This window comes from Kogia breviceps, chromosome 1 (genome assembly GCF_026419965.1).
Source record: "Kogia breviceps isolate mKogBre1 chromosome 1, mKogBre1 haplotype 1, whole genome shotgun sequence".
Classification (NCBI taxonomy): domain Eukaryota; kingdom Metazoa; phylum Chordata; class Mammalia; order Artiodactyla; family Physeteridae; genus Kogia; species Kogia breviceps.
Genome location: NC_081310.1, coordinates 88879877 through 88895041, shown reverse-complemented (window position 1 = coordinate 88895041; position 15165 = coordinate 88879877). Strand labels below are relative to the sequence as shown.

Here is a 15165-nt window from a genome sequence, read left to right as displayed (position 1 = left end):
GAATGCCTGCTGGACTTCTCTGGCACACTGGGCATGATCTCTGCACTGGGCACCTGGCCAGGGGGCTGCAGAATGGATGGCAGTGGACAGAAGGTCATTGGGAAGGGAAAGATATTCATGTGTGAGGCAGTGCAGTCCAAAGTTAAACTGCTATATCCTGGTATAAAGCAAAGTGAGGCTGCCCACCTGTCTGTCTCTGCACTAGATCAACTCACAGAGTGCTGGAAATAACTTGAAAAGGAAGAATCCAAGGAAATCTGGTTACAATGTTGAATGTTGAGCTGCTCACCAGAAAGACAACCACAGAATACATTAAGTTCACAGGCCTTGTATCCCCCAAAGCTGGAACTGCCAACTTCTGCCAATACTAGTGGAGAAACGTGAGAAGGAAGGGGCAGGTAGTAAACTCTGAATATCTAAGCCATTCCTGAGTTTCTAGCCACAGCACTCATGGCTGGGTTCAGATAACAGTTGTTTGCCCTTCTCCAACCTCTCAACCCCTGTTCAGCCTTATGAAACCTAAAAAAAAAAAAAGTATGCTGTACTTCAGGGAGCTGTATACCCCAGCAGCATATGAAGTTTGTTTTCATCATTCTAAATGGAAATAGCCACTCTGCCATATACCCTTGACCACTCCAGCATCTGTGTATTAGGATATCTTGTCCTTAAACTTTCACACCACATCTCTTCTTGTTTTGGTCAAATGTTACCAGGTAAGCTATATACTGCCTAGCTCCCTGCCCAGGGGCCTCAGGCCAAGTCAGGGGTACTAGACACACCTTCTTCATGATCCTGGGCAGAATGGCCTAGGATCACCACCCATGAGCATTAAATCTATGCACCGACCTCCGCCATCAGAGTGGGTCTTTTTTGATCCTGAATCTAAGAAGTAGAATTAATTTAGATAGAAGATCACATGTGGTTGTGCCTCTTGTACATCAGTACATCCTGAGACATTACAACCAGACATATGTCCACTGTCTGCACAGACGATGCTCTACAAGGAAAATGATGCTTGATTTGACTGTCTTGGGAACAGATCTCCCTCCCCATCCCCAAATTCTCAACCCCTCCTCCAGACATTCTCCATTCAAATTTACTGCCTTCCACTCTTCCCTCAAGCCACTGCTCTGATATATATATATATATATATATATATATATATATATGGATAAAGCATTTCTTTTCCTCTAAACCTTAAAGCCAGAGTAGGAACTGGAGCCCAAATTGAAGACCAAGAAAGAATAGTGCAGTTGGTGAAGAAAGACTTGGCTAGGGTATGGATTTTCTCTCTTCTCCAATGTTTACATCCTAGAATTGAGCTCACAGCTTTCTGGGATGACTTCATTCTGTTTAGGTCTCAGCCTGGCCCCATCAGTTCCCATTGCCGAACAGAGGCAGTTTGGGTCATGCTTGTCTCTCGTAAACCCAGCTACCAGGATGGGAAGGCCAGGGGCTGCAGCTGAAAGTCAAGGCTTAGTAGAGACTTGTTATCGTGGTACATACACCCAGCAGCCTCTCCTTGCCTTGCACTTAGCCTGCCCTCCCTCAGGACTCTCTTCACCTCCTCAGTGAGTAGGGTCATCAGTACAGTCCTCTGGGGAAGGGGGATTCCACACAGGGGAGAGGAGGGGCCGCTGTCTCTATGGTGACTTGGGCAGGAGCTCCCCTGGGGACTGTTAATGGGTACAGAGTAGAAGGACTCAGCCAGCCAGCTGTAGGTAGGGGATCCCCTGTGTCCTCCTACCAGCAGAGACCCCTTTATCATGATGGAGACAGGGCTGGGGGAGCAGGTCAGGCGAGATGGAGCAATTATTCCTCCAGCACCCTGGCTCTTCGCCTGTTTCCTTCAGATGAAATTCTCTACATCATCATCCCCAGTTTCAACCCCTCCCCTCTCCACCCCCGCCCCGCCCTGTGCCCATCCCTTCTGGCCACTGGGTCCATCACCCAGGAGCCGCCTCCCCTTTCTCCTCCCCTGCGGTTCTTTCTGTTTTTTGTTGGCATCTGGCCGGGCATAGCCACCACCCTCCCCTTCACTGTCCCCACATCCCTTGGCTCTGCAGAGGTCCCGGTCCCTCTCCCCTCCCCCAGCCCAGCCTGCCTCAGATCGGGGCGGAGGAGACCGAAGGATGCATTCCTTTAGTCCCTTCACAGCCTGCCCTCCCTCCTCCAGGGACCTGAGACTCGAAGCTGTGGCTCCCTTCCTGGTCTCCCTACAAACTGCCCCCTGCCACCCCAGTAATCGTCAGCAGCCTTTAAGAAAGCTGAGGTGCCCCGACAGAGCTGACCTACATAGCCCGGTCCAGGGCAGGAGGGGGCCCCAAGTCTCCTCACCCCTGGCCCCGCCTCCTTTCTCTCCCCCACTCTCTTCCTTCATCTTTCTACCGTGACAAACCCAAGAAGGTCTGAGTTCCTGACTGAAGCAAAGGGGGCTAGGCAAGACACCCCACCCCAAATTTGGAAAATCAATCCTTAGTCCAGGAAAGCTTTGGGTTTTCTATGCCTCCTTCTCCCCAAATATCTTCATCCTTCCCTTTCGCCCAGCCTCTCCCCACTGCCCCCCCACCTCCTCCTCCGCTCTCGTCTGGGTTTCTTTTACCAGCTTCTGCCACCGCTAGGGATGTTGCCATCCCGGGGCCCTCTCCGCCCAGTGTTGTTGTTTTGCTCCAAGGAGAAGCCCCCCACTTCCTTGCCCACGCCCCCCTCAGGAGCCTCACCCAGGCTCCCTTCCCTGCCCACTCGGAGACCCGCCGCGGGTGCGGGGACGGGCTGGGGAGCAGAAATGTTTGTATACACCAGTTTGGGGGATTGCACTGGCTACCCAACCCCTCCAGACATACATACATACACAAACACCCGACACACGCCCTGACTGAAACAGCGACAAATCTCACTCCGCCCCCAACACACACTGACACAGACATACACACAGATACTGACACAGAAACGCAGAACCAGACACCAACACAGACGCGCACACCCAGACACACACACGGACATCAACACATCCATACCCCGGGATGCTTATAACAAACCCAAACCCCGACTGCACACGCAGACACACTCGACGGTGTACGAGGAGGGGGCATACCCGGCACACCCCACGATCCACAGAGACACGGACGCTCAGAGACAGACACAGGGGTATCAGCAGCGGCTGGCGACTTTAACCCCCGCTTCCAAACAAAGCCAACAGGCTCCCTCCGCCCCCGCAGCCGGTCGGAACCCCCGCCCCGGTCCCACCCCACCTCCCCTGGCGCCGCCCCCTCCCTCACTCACCGTCCTGGGAGAGGTTGGCCCCGCCGGGCGCCCAGCAACTGGCGAAAAGCAGGAGCAGGGGCAGGGCGGAAGGGGACCCCATCGCGCTTCCCGGCCGGCTCCCTGGCTGGGCGCTGGCGAGCCTGGGTCCCCAGGGCCTGGGGCTGGGGAGGGGGTAGACGACGACACTGACCGAAAGGGCGCCCCCGAGCCGCTTCGGAGCCCGGGGCCGAGGCGGGGACCGGGAGGGAGCCGGCGTTGCTGCAGTCGCGGGGATTAAATAGGGCGCTCGGAGCAAACCATTCGGCTGGAGGTGGAGGGGGGGGCGACGAGGGCTGGGCTGGTCGCGGGGGGGACAGGTTGCCGCATTCCCCACTCCCCCCCGCCTCACGCACCCTCTGCGCGCAGTCGTGGTGCCTTCCACCTTCTCCCTCGGGAGCTCCACCAGCCCGGCTCGGGCGTGGAGCAGAGCGAGAGAGCTGGCTCAGCAGTGGGACCTGGCGCCCACCCCTCTTAGGCTTGGGGTGGAGGGAGGGGGTGTCGGGCAGGGCCCTGGGCCAACTGGCGGGAGCAGCCACCGCCTGCCTGGGCAAGGGCGTGCCCACTAGCCCGAGATCCTCCAGCCCCGCCCTCCCTCCTTTGGCAACCGGGGATCCCCAGGAACCCTGGGGTTCCCTATCAACAGTATGCCCAGGGCCATCTCTTCCATGGGTAACCAGTTACCCTGGTCCTTCTGCAAAGTACTAACATCCCTAGCTCCACTGACCAAATGAGCCCCTAGTTATACGCCCAGTAACAATTTGTGGCCCCAGGCAATTTCCTTTGAAAGGTATCTTCCAGCAAGCCCCCAGGCCATGGGAATCAACACTTCCCTCAATCCCTCCTCAAAGAAATTACTCCCCATCTAAAAACAGTGACTTCCCTTCAGACTCAGCCCAACCAAGCTGCCTGCAAAGCAGCTCAGTGGTTTCCCCCCTTAATCCTTCCTATTCCCCCACTTTACTCCCAGCCCTTACCCCCAATATTTTTCTTCTTAATATTTCAAAGGAGTTTGTCCTTCCTTCTCAAATTTTAGTGAGTAAGATTCCTTGGTGAATGACCCAATCTACAGACCCTCAGGAAGCTGCCCTCTTAAGGGCCAGTGCATCTGTGGCTAATGCAGTTCTTGCCCCTGAGGCCAGATATAAGATGAATGAGAGAGGCAGGGTGTCTGTACTTGCTCTTGGCTCATGAGTCCCAAGCCCCTGGGGTTTGCTTTTTTTTTTTTTTGGTGATTGAAGTTCTCTGGAAGAGTCTTGGTACATCTCAGAAAAAGATCCTTCTGAGTCAGTTTTGCTCAAGCTTAGCTTTTGGGAATACATTCCTAAATTTTAGAATCTCTGAATCAAAGAATTTTATGTATATAAAGATTCTTAGAAAATATTTGGTCCAATCCTTTATTACACAGGTGCAACTGAGATGCAAAGAGTATGAATTGATCTACCCAAGGTTATACTGACAATTAATAGTAGAAAACACAAGTGTTGGCTAGGGCATGGAATCATATGATTTTTAAAATGCCATCCAATCTTGGGAGGCCGATTTTGTCCCTAGATGAGGGATTTGGGTGCCTGTCTTCTGAGCCCTGGACCAGTGCCCTCTCTGAACTGCCTGTACCTCACTGTGCTAATCTTCAACGTTTGGGTAATCTTTCCTCCTCTCAGATAGGCTTTCGCAGCTGTTTGTTATGGACTTAATGTCTCTGTCACCTAGTAACTCAAGGACAAGGATGTGGAAAGTACTTTGTAATCAGTAAAGCTCTATATAAATGTTAATCACTGGTGGAGAGGATGAGAGAGAGTATTCTCCAGGAAGACCTTTGAGGATAGCCAGAAAGCTGCCCCTCTGTTTTTCTTCTCGCTGTTTGTGGAGTTTATCTATGGTTTCTGGGAGAAGAGCTCTGCCTACCTCTTGAACACTTCCTGAGTGTCTGGGTGTTTATTAAGGATTATTTGTAAGAGTTTTTGACCACCTTGGGTTGCCTGACTTGCCTACCTTGACACATCTTAGTGACTCCAAACCATTCTACTGCCCTGGGGTTCTCTCCCTCCCTGGGGGTTCTCTGACACCTTGAAATCTGTGAGAGGGAAAGCTAGAGGGAGGAGTGTGGTTGAGGGATACACACACCTGGATGTAAGAGAGAGGTGAGGCTGGGCTATGGGGTGGGGTAGGAGGGGAGATAAGGGGAAAGTTGGACCTTCTGACAGAGGTGGGATTAGGTTGGCATGAGTTTAGTCCTGCAGAGAAAAGGAACAAGTGGGTGTGTTTTCAAAGAGAAGAATACAGCTTCAGAGAAGAACGATCAGGCTATCCTAGTTAAAGAGTCTTGATGGATAAAGAGTATTATCTTTGGAGCTACAAGTAGTTTTAGAGATCCTCTAAGTGGGATTAAGAGAGGACAGGTTAGTGTTGGGGGGAATTGGGATGGCAGGATGTGGGATTAGGTCCCAAGCTCCTGTAACTAATCACCTTTTCCACCTGCTATTCTGCCGTGATCGTGATCTCCTCCTGCCTGTCCTTTACCTCTCTAATGACTCTGCTGGTCTGTCCCCACCCTTTACTGTAACTGCACGGGATTGAGAATCAAGGGTGGGAGGAGAGGGCGAGAGCTTTTGTGGAGAGAGAGTATTAAGAGCAAGCAAATGAGACTCTGGAATGCTCTTTTCCTACTGGCTCCTTCTCTTTTCTGCATCATTAGCATCAGTTTGGCAGCACTTTAGGCCCTGGGAATAGGAAGCAGTCATTGGATTTTAGAATTATAGGATGAAAGAGTATTAGAATTGTAAGGGACCTTCAGGATTACCTAATTAATACCCCTTGTTGAACAGATGAGAAGAATGAAACTCAGAGAAGTTAGGTGACTTTCTGTGTTCACACCAGTTTGTAGTAGAGGGGTTAAGGTATTGGATAAAGGAGGCAGATATACTCTTGGGGGCAGGAGGAATAAGGAGAATCATTACTCTCCAGCACTGTCCTCTTTGAGGAATTTCCACTTCTGCGTATCTCAGAGTGAAAGGGTAGTGTCTCCTACAGAGGCAGATGTCTCCATTTGGAATAACTCATTACCTATAATCGCTCTAATGCCCTTTGTCCCTGTGTACCCAGCATCTTACAGGCACCCTTTTCACTAGGAATAGAATTTTACAAAGAAAGCCTGACCTACAAGGATTATCCTCATCCTGAAAACAGGTAAAATAAAAGTATCCATGTTGCATTGTGATCTCTATGGTTACTGTTTACTCTAAAATGCTATGACATACAATCTGTGTTTCCCAGAGACTTGCACAAAGTCTGGAGTAGGTTGTCTGTGGGATTAAAGAACTGGTCACCACAGTTAAAACTGGGGGGAACAGTGAAGGGGAGTGGAGAGAAGGCGAGTTCTGGCTCCTGGGGGCTCCTATCCACTCAGCAGCAGCCTGGGTGGCTAGGGTTGAGGAATGTGGCGCTGGCACCGGTGCTGGGCTGGATGCAGCTGTGTGGGCCCTGGGCATTCCTTTCCCCACGCGCCTCCTCTCAGGGAGGGGGGAGGGCAGGAACTCGGCCTGAGTAGGGTGAATACTACATATTCATCTAGGAGGGGGATGACAGCACCTGAAGGAAAAAATCTGAGAAGCCTGGCTCAGTTCTGCTTTGCCCTCTAACCCTTCGCCTCTGTATGACTTTTCCTTTATCAGTAAATTCTACACAGGTTTCCATATTTGCTTTCCCCTTTAATTTTCCACCCAACTAAACCAGGATTCCTCATACTGCTTCTTGTTTCTATTATACAGTTTTAACTAACCCTATCCTTAATAGTAACCTTTGTACGTGTTTTAATTCTAACCTTAATTGAATTCTAATTTCAACCCTAACCCTAATCTATTACAGACTCTAACTACTAATCCTAATACCAACCCTAATTTAATTGTTAATTTTAAGCAACATCTTAATTCTAACTTGTTATAAGCCACCAATTTAGGACAGCAACTTGCACATAATAAAAATGATCACAGGTACCAATTTTGGGGAATCCGTTGTATGCCAGACTTTGCACTGGATACTTTACATGCATAGTATGTCATTCAGGTACCTGAAAGTACCCTAATATGGTTGGAATTATTAGCTGCCTTACAGATATGAGGAAATAAAGGTTTAATGAGATTATGTAATTTGTAAATAGTGGATCCAAATCCACTGTTGATGTTCATCTCTCTTTCTGCTAACAAATACTTTCTGATCCATTTTTTCCAAAAATCCTAATTCTGACTAGAATGACTTCTAAAATACTGAGTTTCTTGAAAGTATATTATTAGTTACGTTTAAAAAAAAAAAGTAGTGGTACAAAATAGAAACCAAACAAACCAGCAAAAAGGCCCAAATTCTCCCTGCCCAGAAACCCCACTGCCACTTTAAAACATTAAAGTAATGTATTTATAGAGTTAAACTAATCAAACTATGGAAAGAAACAAACTAAAAGGAAAAGCCTCCTTCTCCTCCCCAGGCTTGTCCTGCCCCTGGGGGCATTGTTCCCATTGGAGTTTTGCAGCGCAGCTGCCCTGCCTCCCACTGTGTATCAGGAAAGCACTTAAAGTCAAAATAAATACCTACCAATGAAATCAGGTATATATGCACGACTTAGGCTTGAGGCCCTCTAGACAATTTGAATTTACAATTAACAATGTCTGTTAAAGGCTAAGGGTGTGCCAGGCTCTATGCTAAGCTCTTTACATTTATTATTCCTTTTAATATTCACTAGCTCTGGTGCAGAGTATGCCTTACCCCTGTTTACAGGTGTGGACAGCAAGGCCTGGAGAAGCCAAATGACTGGCACAAAATCACAAAGATGGTGAATGAGAGACACAGGTTTCAAAGACAGATTTGTCTTACTACACAGCCTCAATTTTTAACCACTAGACTTAGTCAGAGAGGCTTGTTAGAGAAGAGGTCATTTGAGCTTTGTTCTAAAGGAGAGAAGGGAAGTTGCTTGATATTAGAAAGGAGGATGACCTATGAGATTGTAGATAGACTCAGATCGATATGGGAGGAGACAATACAAGGGGAAAAGGAGCAAGATAGCAAATGGAAGGAAATGAGTAAAAGGTGAGAGCATAACAGGGAAACAGAACAAATATGAGCAGAGACCTGGGGAATATTTTGTGATGAATTCAGGCAAAAATAAAATCATGTAATAAATATGTGTGCCACTGTTGTTTCAGCTACAGGCTGATTGATGTATTTTGGAAAGACAGTAGACACACATAATCATCTGCTAACAAAAATACACATTTCAGTTACATGGCTATCTGTAGCCTCTCCAACAAAATATCTCCACATCCCTCCCCTTACATTCCGTGCTCCATCCATATCAAACGGCTTGTAATTTCCCAAACACAGTATGTTGTTTCATGCCTCAGTGTCTTTGCACATACTATTTTCTATACCTGGATTGCCCATCTCATTAAGCCTGATGAAACTTGTGTTTATTCATCCAAACTTTGATCAGGTGTCGTTGCCTCTGTGAAGCCTTCTGCACAATCACTCCTTGCTAGGTGCTACTACGATATTGCATATATCCTTCCACTGTTACACTTTTTTCACTGTGTTATGATAGTTTGTCTACATGTTTTTCCTCTTCTAACTGTGAGCTCATTGAGGGCAGGAATAACATTTTATGAATCTTGTTATTCCCAGTGCTTAGTGTAGAAAGAGAAAAATAGTAGAGTCTTAGTTAATTCTGCTGAATTAAACTGAAATGATATGTTTACAAACATAGGCTTAATCAACCGATTCTTTTTCAGAAGCATGGGCACACTGATTTCACTGGTATACTTCCTGTACGTTTATATGTGTTCATATAGATACAATGTGTCCCAAATTAGGTGAATGAGTCTAATATACATGTACACATATTTTCATCCACTTATTCAAGATACATTTTGTAATTCTTGGAGTTGACTTAGAGCCTTCCACTTCCTTTTGCATACCTTCAATTGTGGAAAAATTTTATCCTTGGAGGTTAGCTTTTAATTTTGAAAATAACCAAAGTCTTTGGGATCCAAGCCTTATGGATAAGTGGTGGTTCATGTTGGGTAATACAAAAACAAGATTTGGCTGTAAAGTAATAGTAAATGGCTTATAGGTTGACTAATATGTTGGTTCTTAAGGCAGTTTCTGAAGAGGAGGTCTAGAAAATTTCTGAGCAGTGGCATTCTGATCAGTTTGTTAATACAAACAAAGTCAAACCAGAGTTTTGTCATTTTATAGTCACACTCGAGTATAAGAACACAAAAAATCATTTGTCCAGAACAGATCCCTGATCATTCATTCATTCATTCATTTATAGTTTATTGAGTTTTTATGTGCAGTGCACAGTGCTTGTTGAAAGTGGGTGTTTTGACACAGCTGTTTTGTTGCAATCTATAAAAAAAAATCTATAAACCCAGGTTTTGTTTTTATAATGACAAAACAAAATGACCAGTGGATGCTCTTACCCCATCCCCAATTCCCATTCTGTTTTTTGAGCCTCACTTTATCTGCAGGGAATAATGCAAGGGTCAGGATAATATTCAGGGATGCAAAGTTCATGATGATGAAGACCAATCTGACAGTAATGGCTTACTTTTTAGAATCATAAAGTAAGAGTGAATGTTAAAAAATGTTATGTCTAGTGTTGGCCTCTAGAGAATACAAAAATAAGTCTTGAAATTTACCTTCATGAAACTCATAGTCCAGTAGGAAAGATAGGCAAACATATAATTACTACACCATGTGATAAATGCTACAATACAATTATATATAAGGCATCATAGAATCAGGGAAGGGGCAGGGATTAAATTTATGAAAAACCTTAAGAAATGACTAGGAATTGGTCACGTATAAAAAGGATGAAAGGTATTGCAAAAGGGAACAGCATATACAAAAGCAGGAAAGCAGGCAACAGTATAGTCTGTTGTGGCTAGATTGTGAAGGGAATTTATGCTAGAGATTGCTCTTTATTCTGCAGACAAGCAGTCATTGAAGGGTTTTAAGCAGGGAAATGTCAGTGCCACATTTGCATTTTAGAGCGATAACTCTGGCAGTGGTGGATAGATGTACTGGAGGAGGCACATTATTTGATTCAGAAGGCTGACCCTTCGGGGGACCACAAATCCAGTTCCATGACATTGAATAGGACCCACTGAGTATGGTCTTGTCTGATCCTATGGGTAGGGTGAAGATAACCCCAGGATACTGTTGTAGGACCCGGACATCAATATATAGTGTAGACAATGCTGTGGGGCATACAGACCCAAACAATGGTGCACAGCAATGTAAAGTTGTACAGAGAAAGGGGTTAGGTACCATGACCAACTGTCCCTGCTTGCCAGAGGCACTTGCCAGGACTTTCAGTGCTAACATTGGAAAAGCTCCAGACAAACTCAGATGAGGTTGGTCTCCTTAGGCAGTTCCTGGCAGAAACAGCCTGCATTCAGGGGCACCTGTTACTTAGACCATCTCCCTGGCAAGCAGCTGGGGTCATCTCCAGGGCAGGCTGTAGTGGGAGGAAAGCTGAGCGTGCTCTTTTCTGTTTTAGGGGAGGGTAGCAGTGGGAAGGGGTAGAGGTGGCGATGAGTCAGAATAGCTAGGCCAGTTGAACAAGAGGGAAGAGGAAAGGCTAAGCAGGAGGCAGACGGTGGAAGCTGGTTTCTGGTCCAGGATCTCACCTCCATTCTCTCTGAGATCCTGGGCTCTCTGCTGGTGGTAAGGAGCACTGCAGACTCGAAACAGAAAGGATTGCAAAGAATGAATTGACTGCATATATTTAGCTTTTCATTCATGCATGGGGTTCATATACAGTTGACCCTTGAACAACACGAGTTTGAACTGCACTGGTCCACTTACACGTGGATTTTTTTCAATACATGTAGTCAGCCCTCTTTGTTGGAGGATGTGGGACCTGACGATACAGAGTGCCAATTGTGAGGGACTCGAGCATCTGCAGATTTGGTATCCTGGGGGTGGGGGTGGGGGCCTGGAACCAATTCCTTGTGGTTACTGAAGGGTGACACATATTCACACATACATTTATTCCTTCAGCATTCATGGAGTGCTTACTATGTGCCTGACACTTTGCTCATGCTATATCATTCAGCCTTCACACACGGCCCTGTGTCTTGGCGGTATTATTGTTCCCAGTTTACAGATGAAGAAAATGAGGCTCAGGAGATGCGGTCACTTCCTACAAGTCACATATTAATTGGTGGAGTCCTTGGTCATCCAGAAACCCAGTATATCCATCTGTGCCTGATCATAGGAATTACATGGGGGCACTGGTTAAAAATAATACAGGTACCCAGGAGATTCTTGTTCCATAGGGTAATAATGAAGATTCCTGACCTCATTGTTAATAAATGCTTCCAAATGATGCCTAGGTCCTGACATTCCTGAGAAGCAACACACCACAGCTCGTGTCTCCTCATAAGGGGCTCATTGACTCCTGAGAGAACTGTGTCTGTAAGTAGTCTTTTGTGTTAAGTTTTAAAACCAAAAAATATAACTGAGTCTTTCAACACATAATTTCCTTGACTCTTCCTCTCCAGCAATTGCTAACCTTGTTTATAAAACCCTATGCAATCTGGCCCTTGCCTATGCCTCTGACCTCATGTTACTTTTTGGCCACACTACCCCTCCTACACTGTTCTTCCTTTTGTATCTCTAACACACCAAACTCATGCCCACCCTAATCCCTTTGCACTGGCTGGCCTTCCTGATCTGGAATCTTCCCTCTCTGCTCTATGCAAAGCTGGCCTTTCTTGCACATCTCAGCTTAAAATGTCGCCTCCTCAGAGAAGCCTTCTCATTCCCTTGTAATCAGTTAGCATTTTCTGCTATTTTCTTAATAATTTATCTTTGGTTTATTTGTTGTCTGTACTCCTTCTCCCAGTAGATGTAAACTTCATGAGGAAGGAAACCCTGTCAATTTTTCTGTCAAGTTGTGTTGTCAGAAACAGAAAGGATATTGCACATAAGAATGCTTGGCACATAATCGGTGCTTATTAAATGTTGTTTGAATGAATGCATGAAAGAGAACTCTATCCATCACGTTTGGAGAAGAGTGTCCACATTCTTTGATTCTACATGTTGATTTTACAAGCAAGAACCTCCCACTGTCATTTAAGGCTTTTCCCCCTGGTTCATGAAAGAAGACATCTCTTTCTCTTTCCTAGCATCTGTGTAATGTCCCTCTAGAGCCTTCAAGACTGTTATTAAATTGCCCCTCAACCTCCTATATATCAGGTGAAGTGTCCTAATTCTTAACCTTCTGCCATTTCCTTTCTCATTTCAGAACCTCTTCTCTGATTTCTCTTAGATAGTTGAGTTCAGAACAGGTCCTAGTAGGTAAGGACATGGCTGATGGTTATGAGTTGAACATGAGATACTATTCCAGGCTCTCTTGTATATTTTTCTGCTATCCTTGATTTTAAATCTGTCTTCCTGGCTAACTCATGATCACTTGTGGTCCATGTTGGTCCTAAGACCTTTTTAAGCCCTAAAATTTCAGAGTTTGCTACCACTCGAGTAGTATTCCTTTGCCAGGTGACACTTGAGATTCGCCACCAGAGATTCCAGTCCCAGGGCTTCCTTGTGGACTACTGTCCCCACTACCTCTCACCACCTGTCAGGCTGACCATTGCTGCTGTTCTTCTTGTGGCGAATGAAGCCAGACGCCGAGGCAGGTACATTAGGGTGTTCTTTCTACAGTCACATGGAGCCCTGGCTAGTGCTGGTGTGGATGAAGGAGGCCAGGAAAGGCTGTGTGTCTTGCTCTAAGGAAGTTAAAACAGGGCTCTAGGGTCCAGCTGCAAGGAGCTATTCCTGACTCCTTGTAGAAACAGTGCAGGACAAAGGATGGCTTTTGAAGTTGGACTGTCCTAGGCTTAAATACCAACCGTGCCGCTTCTTTTATTTGAGATCAGTCTTTTCACTTGTCGAATATTCCACATTATTATTTTCCATCCTGTTGTGAAGATTAAATGAAGAGATAATCTGCAAAACTCCTAGCTAAGAACTCAATCCATGTTAGTTACCTTTCTCTGTGCCCCTTCACCTTAGAGCAGATGTGTGAGGGACGTTTCTCTGTTCTGCCTTTGTGTACCATACAATTTTGCTCTGTGCCCATTGTCTGAATAGAAAGTACTCCTTGGGTATAGATGTTCCGTTCCAATCACTTGTTCACTCTTACCCAGAGCGTTTCTGTTTAGTCTGCTCTCTGCTACCCTCGTGTGGCCACCCTGACCCCTCACCATTCCTGGTCCTCTGCTCCCTCGCTGTGGTTGCTTTGCTGTAATGCAGCCTCTTCCCAGCTTCTCAGCTGAACTGGCTCCCAGCTCCTGAGTTTTGAACACATACATACAGCATTTTTCAGGTTAACTTCAGTATTTTCTCTTCAGGTAGTATTATCTCAGTTCTTCTCACCTCTCCTGATTCCTTTCTAATACTCATCTCATCAGTCAGAGATTCTGTAAGAAATGTATCCTGAATGTTATGAGTTTGGATGCCAGTAAGGCTTCTTCAAGTTTCAGAGCCCATTATCTGTTGCCTTGTTTAACACCAAGTTCTCTGGCGTAGGAATGCTGAAAGAGCGGAATGTTGCCATAGGTTATTTAATCATAGAAATCCCCTCTTTTTCGCCCTCAATGTCAGAGCTTTTTAAGTTAATATGAGAAAATACACCCATTCTTGCCTTGCCAAAGGGTAGTGGTGGACCTTGGATAGACCCACAATGCCCGTGCTTCAGACTAAAGATGTGTAGGCAAAGGATGTATCTGCTTTCTTTCTCTCCTAATTGCAAAGCATGTCTAGCAAAGGTAATGAAGGATTATTTAGGATACAGTCAAGTACACTAGTTCGTTTGAAAGACTTTGCGGATAAGAATAAAGGGAAATAAATTTGGTGAGGTGGCTTTAACCCAAATTTGAGAAGGTAGGACGTGAAAACCAGACACTGAAAAGTTTTATCTTTAGCCCAATGTCAGCGGGAAAAATTTTTGTAGCAGAATGTTATGTGATTGAATAACCAAAGTGATTCGGTTATATATATACATATATCTATTCTTTTTCAAATTCTTTTCCCATTTAGGTTATTACAGAATATTGAGGAGAGTTCCTTGTGCTATACAGTAGGTTACTGCAGGATTTTAAAAAATTGATATAATTGTAGACACTGTAGGCAAAATTTAAAAGTAAGTTACAGATTGGGATAATTTTATTTACAACATATATAACAAATTATTAAATTGATAATATGTAGAATATTTAATAAATACACGTAAAAGACAAACAATTCAATAGAAAATTGGACAAAGGGCATGAGTAGGAATTTTCAGAAAAAGTATAGTTGTCCAATAAACAATTGAAAAGATGATCTACTGCATGTGAATTTTGAGAAATGCAAGTTAAAGCAACAAAGAGACCCTAGATTGTTAAAAATTAAAATGATGGATAATATCGAGGTTGCAAAGCATTTGGAAGAACGGGCACCTTTATTTATTGTTAGTGAGAATGTAAATCGGTGCAGGTTTTTTTTGGAGATATTTTGGCAGAATGTATCAAAATTAAAAATGGAAATACCAGCAGTGCCATTTCCACCAATCTGTGCTATAAATCTATTCACATGAGTGCCGTGATTTATGTACATAGGAATCACATCATTGTTTACAGTAGTGAAAAATGGAAAGCAACCTGAATATCCATCAGCAGTGAACTGGTCAAATAAATTATGCTATAGCCATACTTTCTAATAACATATAACAAAGAATGAGGTGAATTTACATGTACCAACATGGAAAGATAACCAAGATGTATCGTTAAGAGCAAATACAAAGAAAATACACATACTGTTATCCCT

The 15165-nt window shown here is 45.2% G+C and overlaps 1 protein-coding gene across 2 annotated transcripts in view; it reads right to left on the bottom strand.

Annotated features, from left to right (window-relative positions):
* The window catches only part of CADM3 (cell adhesion molecule 3), a 32097-nt gene extending 28310 nt beyond the window's left edge, over nt 1-3787 (bottom strand). The window contains exon 1 of one of the 2 annotated variants that reach the window (XM_059077057.2): nt 3283-3787. In XM_059077057.2, coding sequence (XP_058933040.1) covers nt 3283-3364 — 82 coding nt within the window. In that variant the 5' untranslated portion in view covers nt 3365-3787. The remainder of the gene's footprint in view (nt 1-3282) is intronic. The other variant, XM_059077027.2, reaches the window with a different exon arrangement.
* Between the last annotated feature and the right edge of the window lie 11378 nt (nt 3788-15165).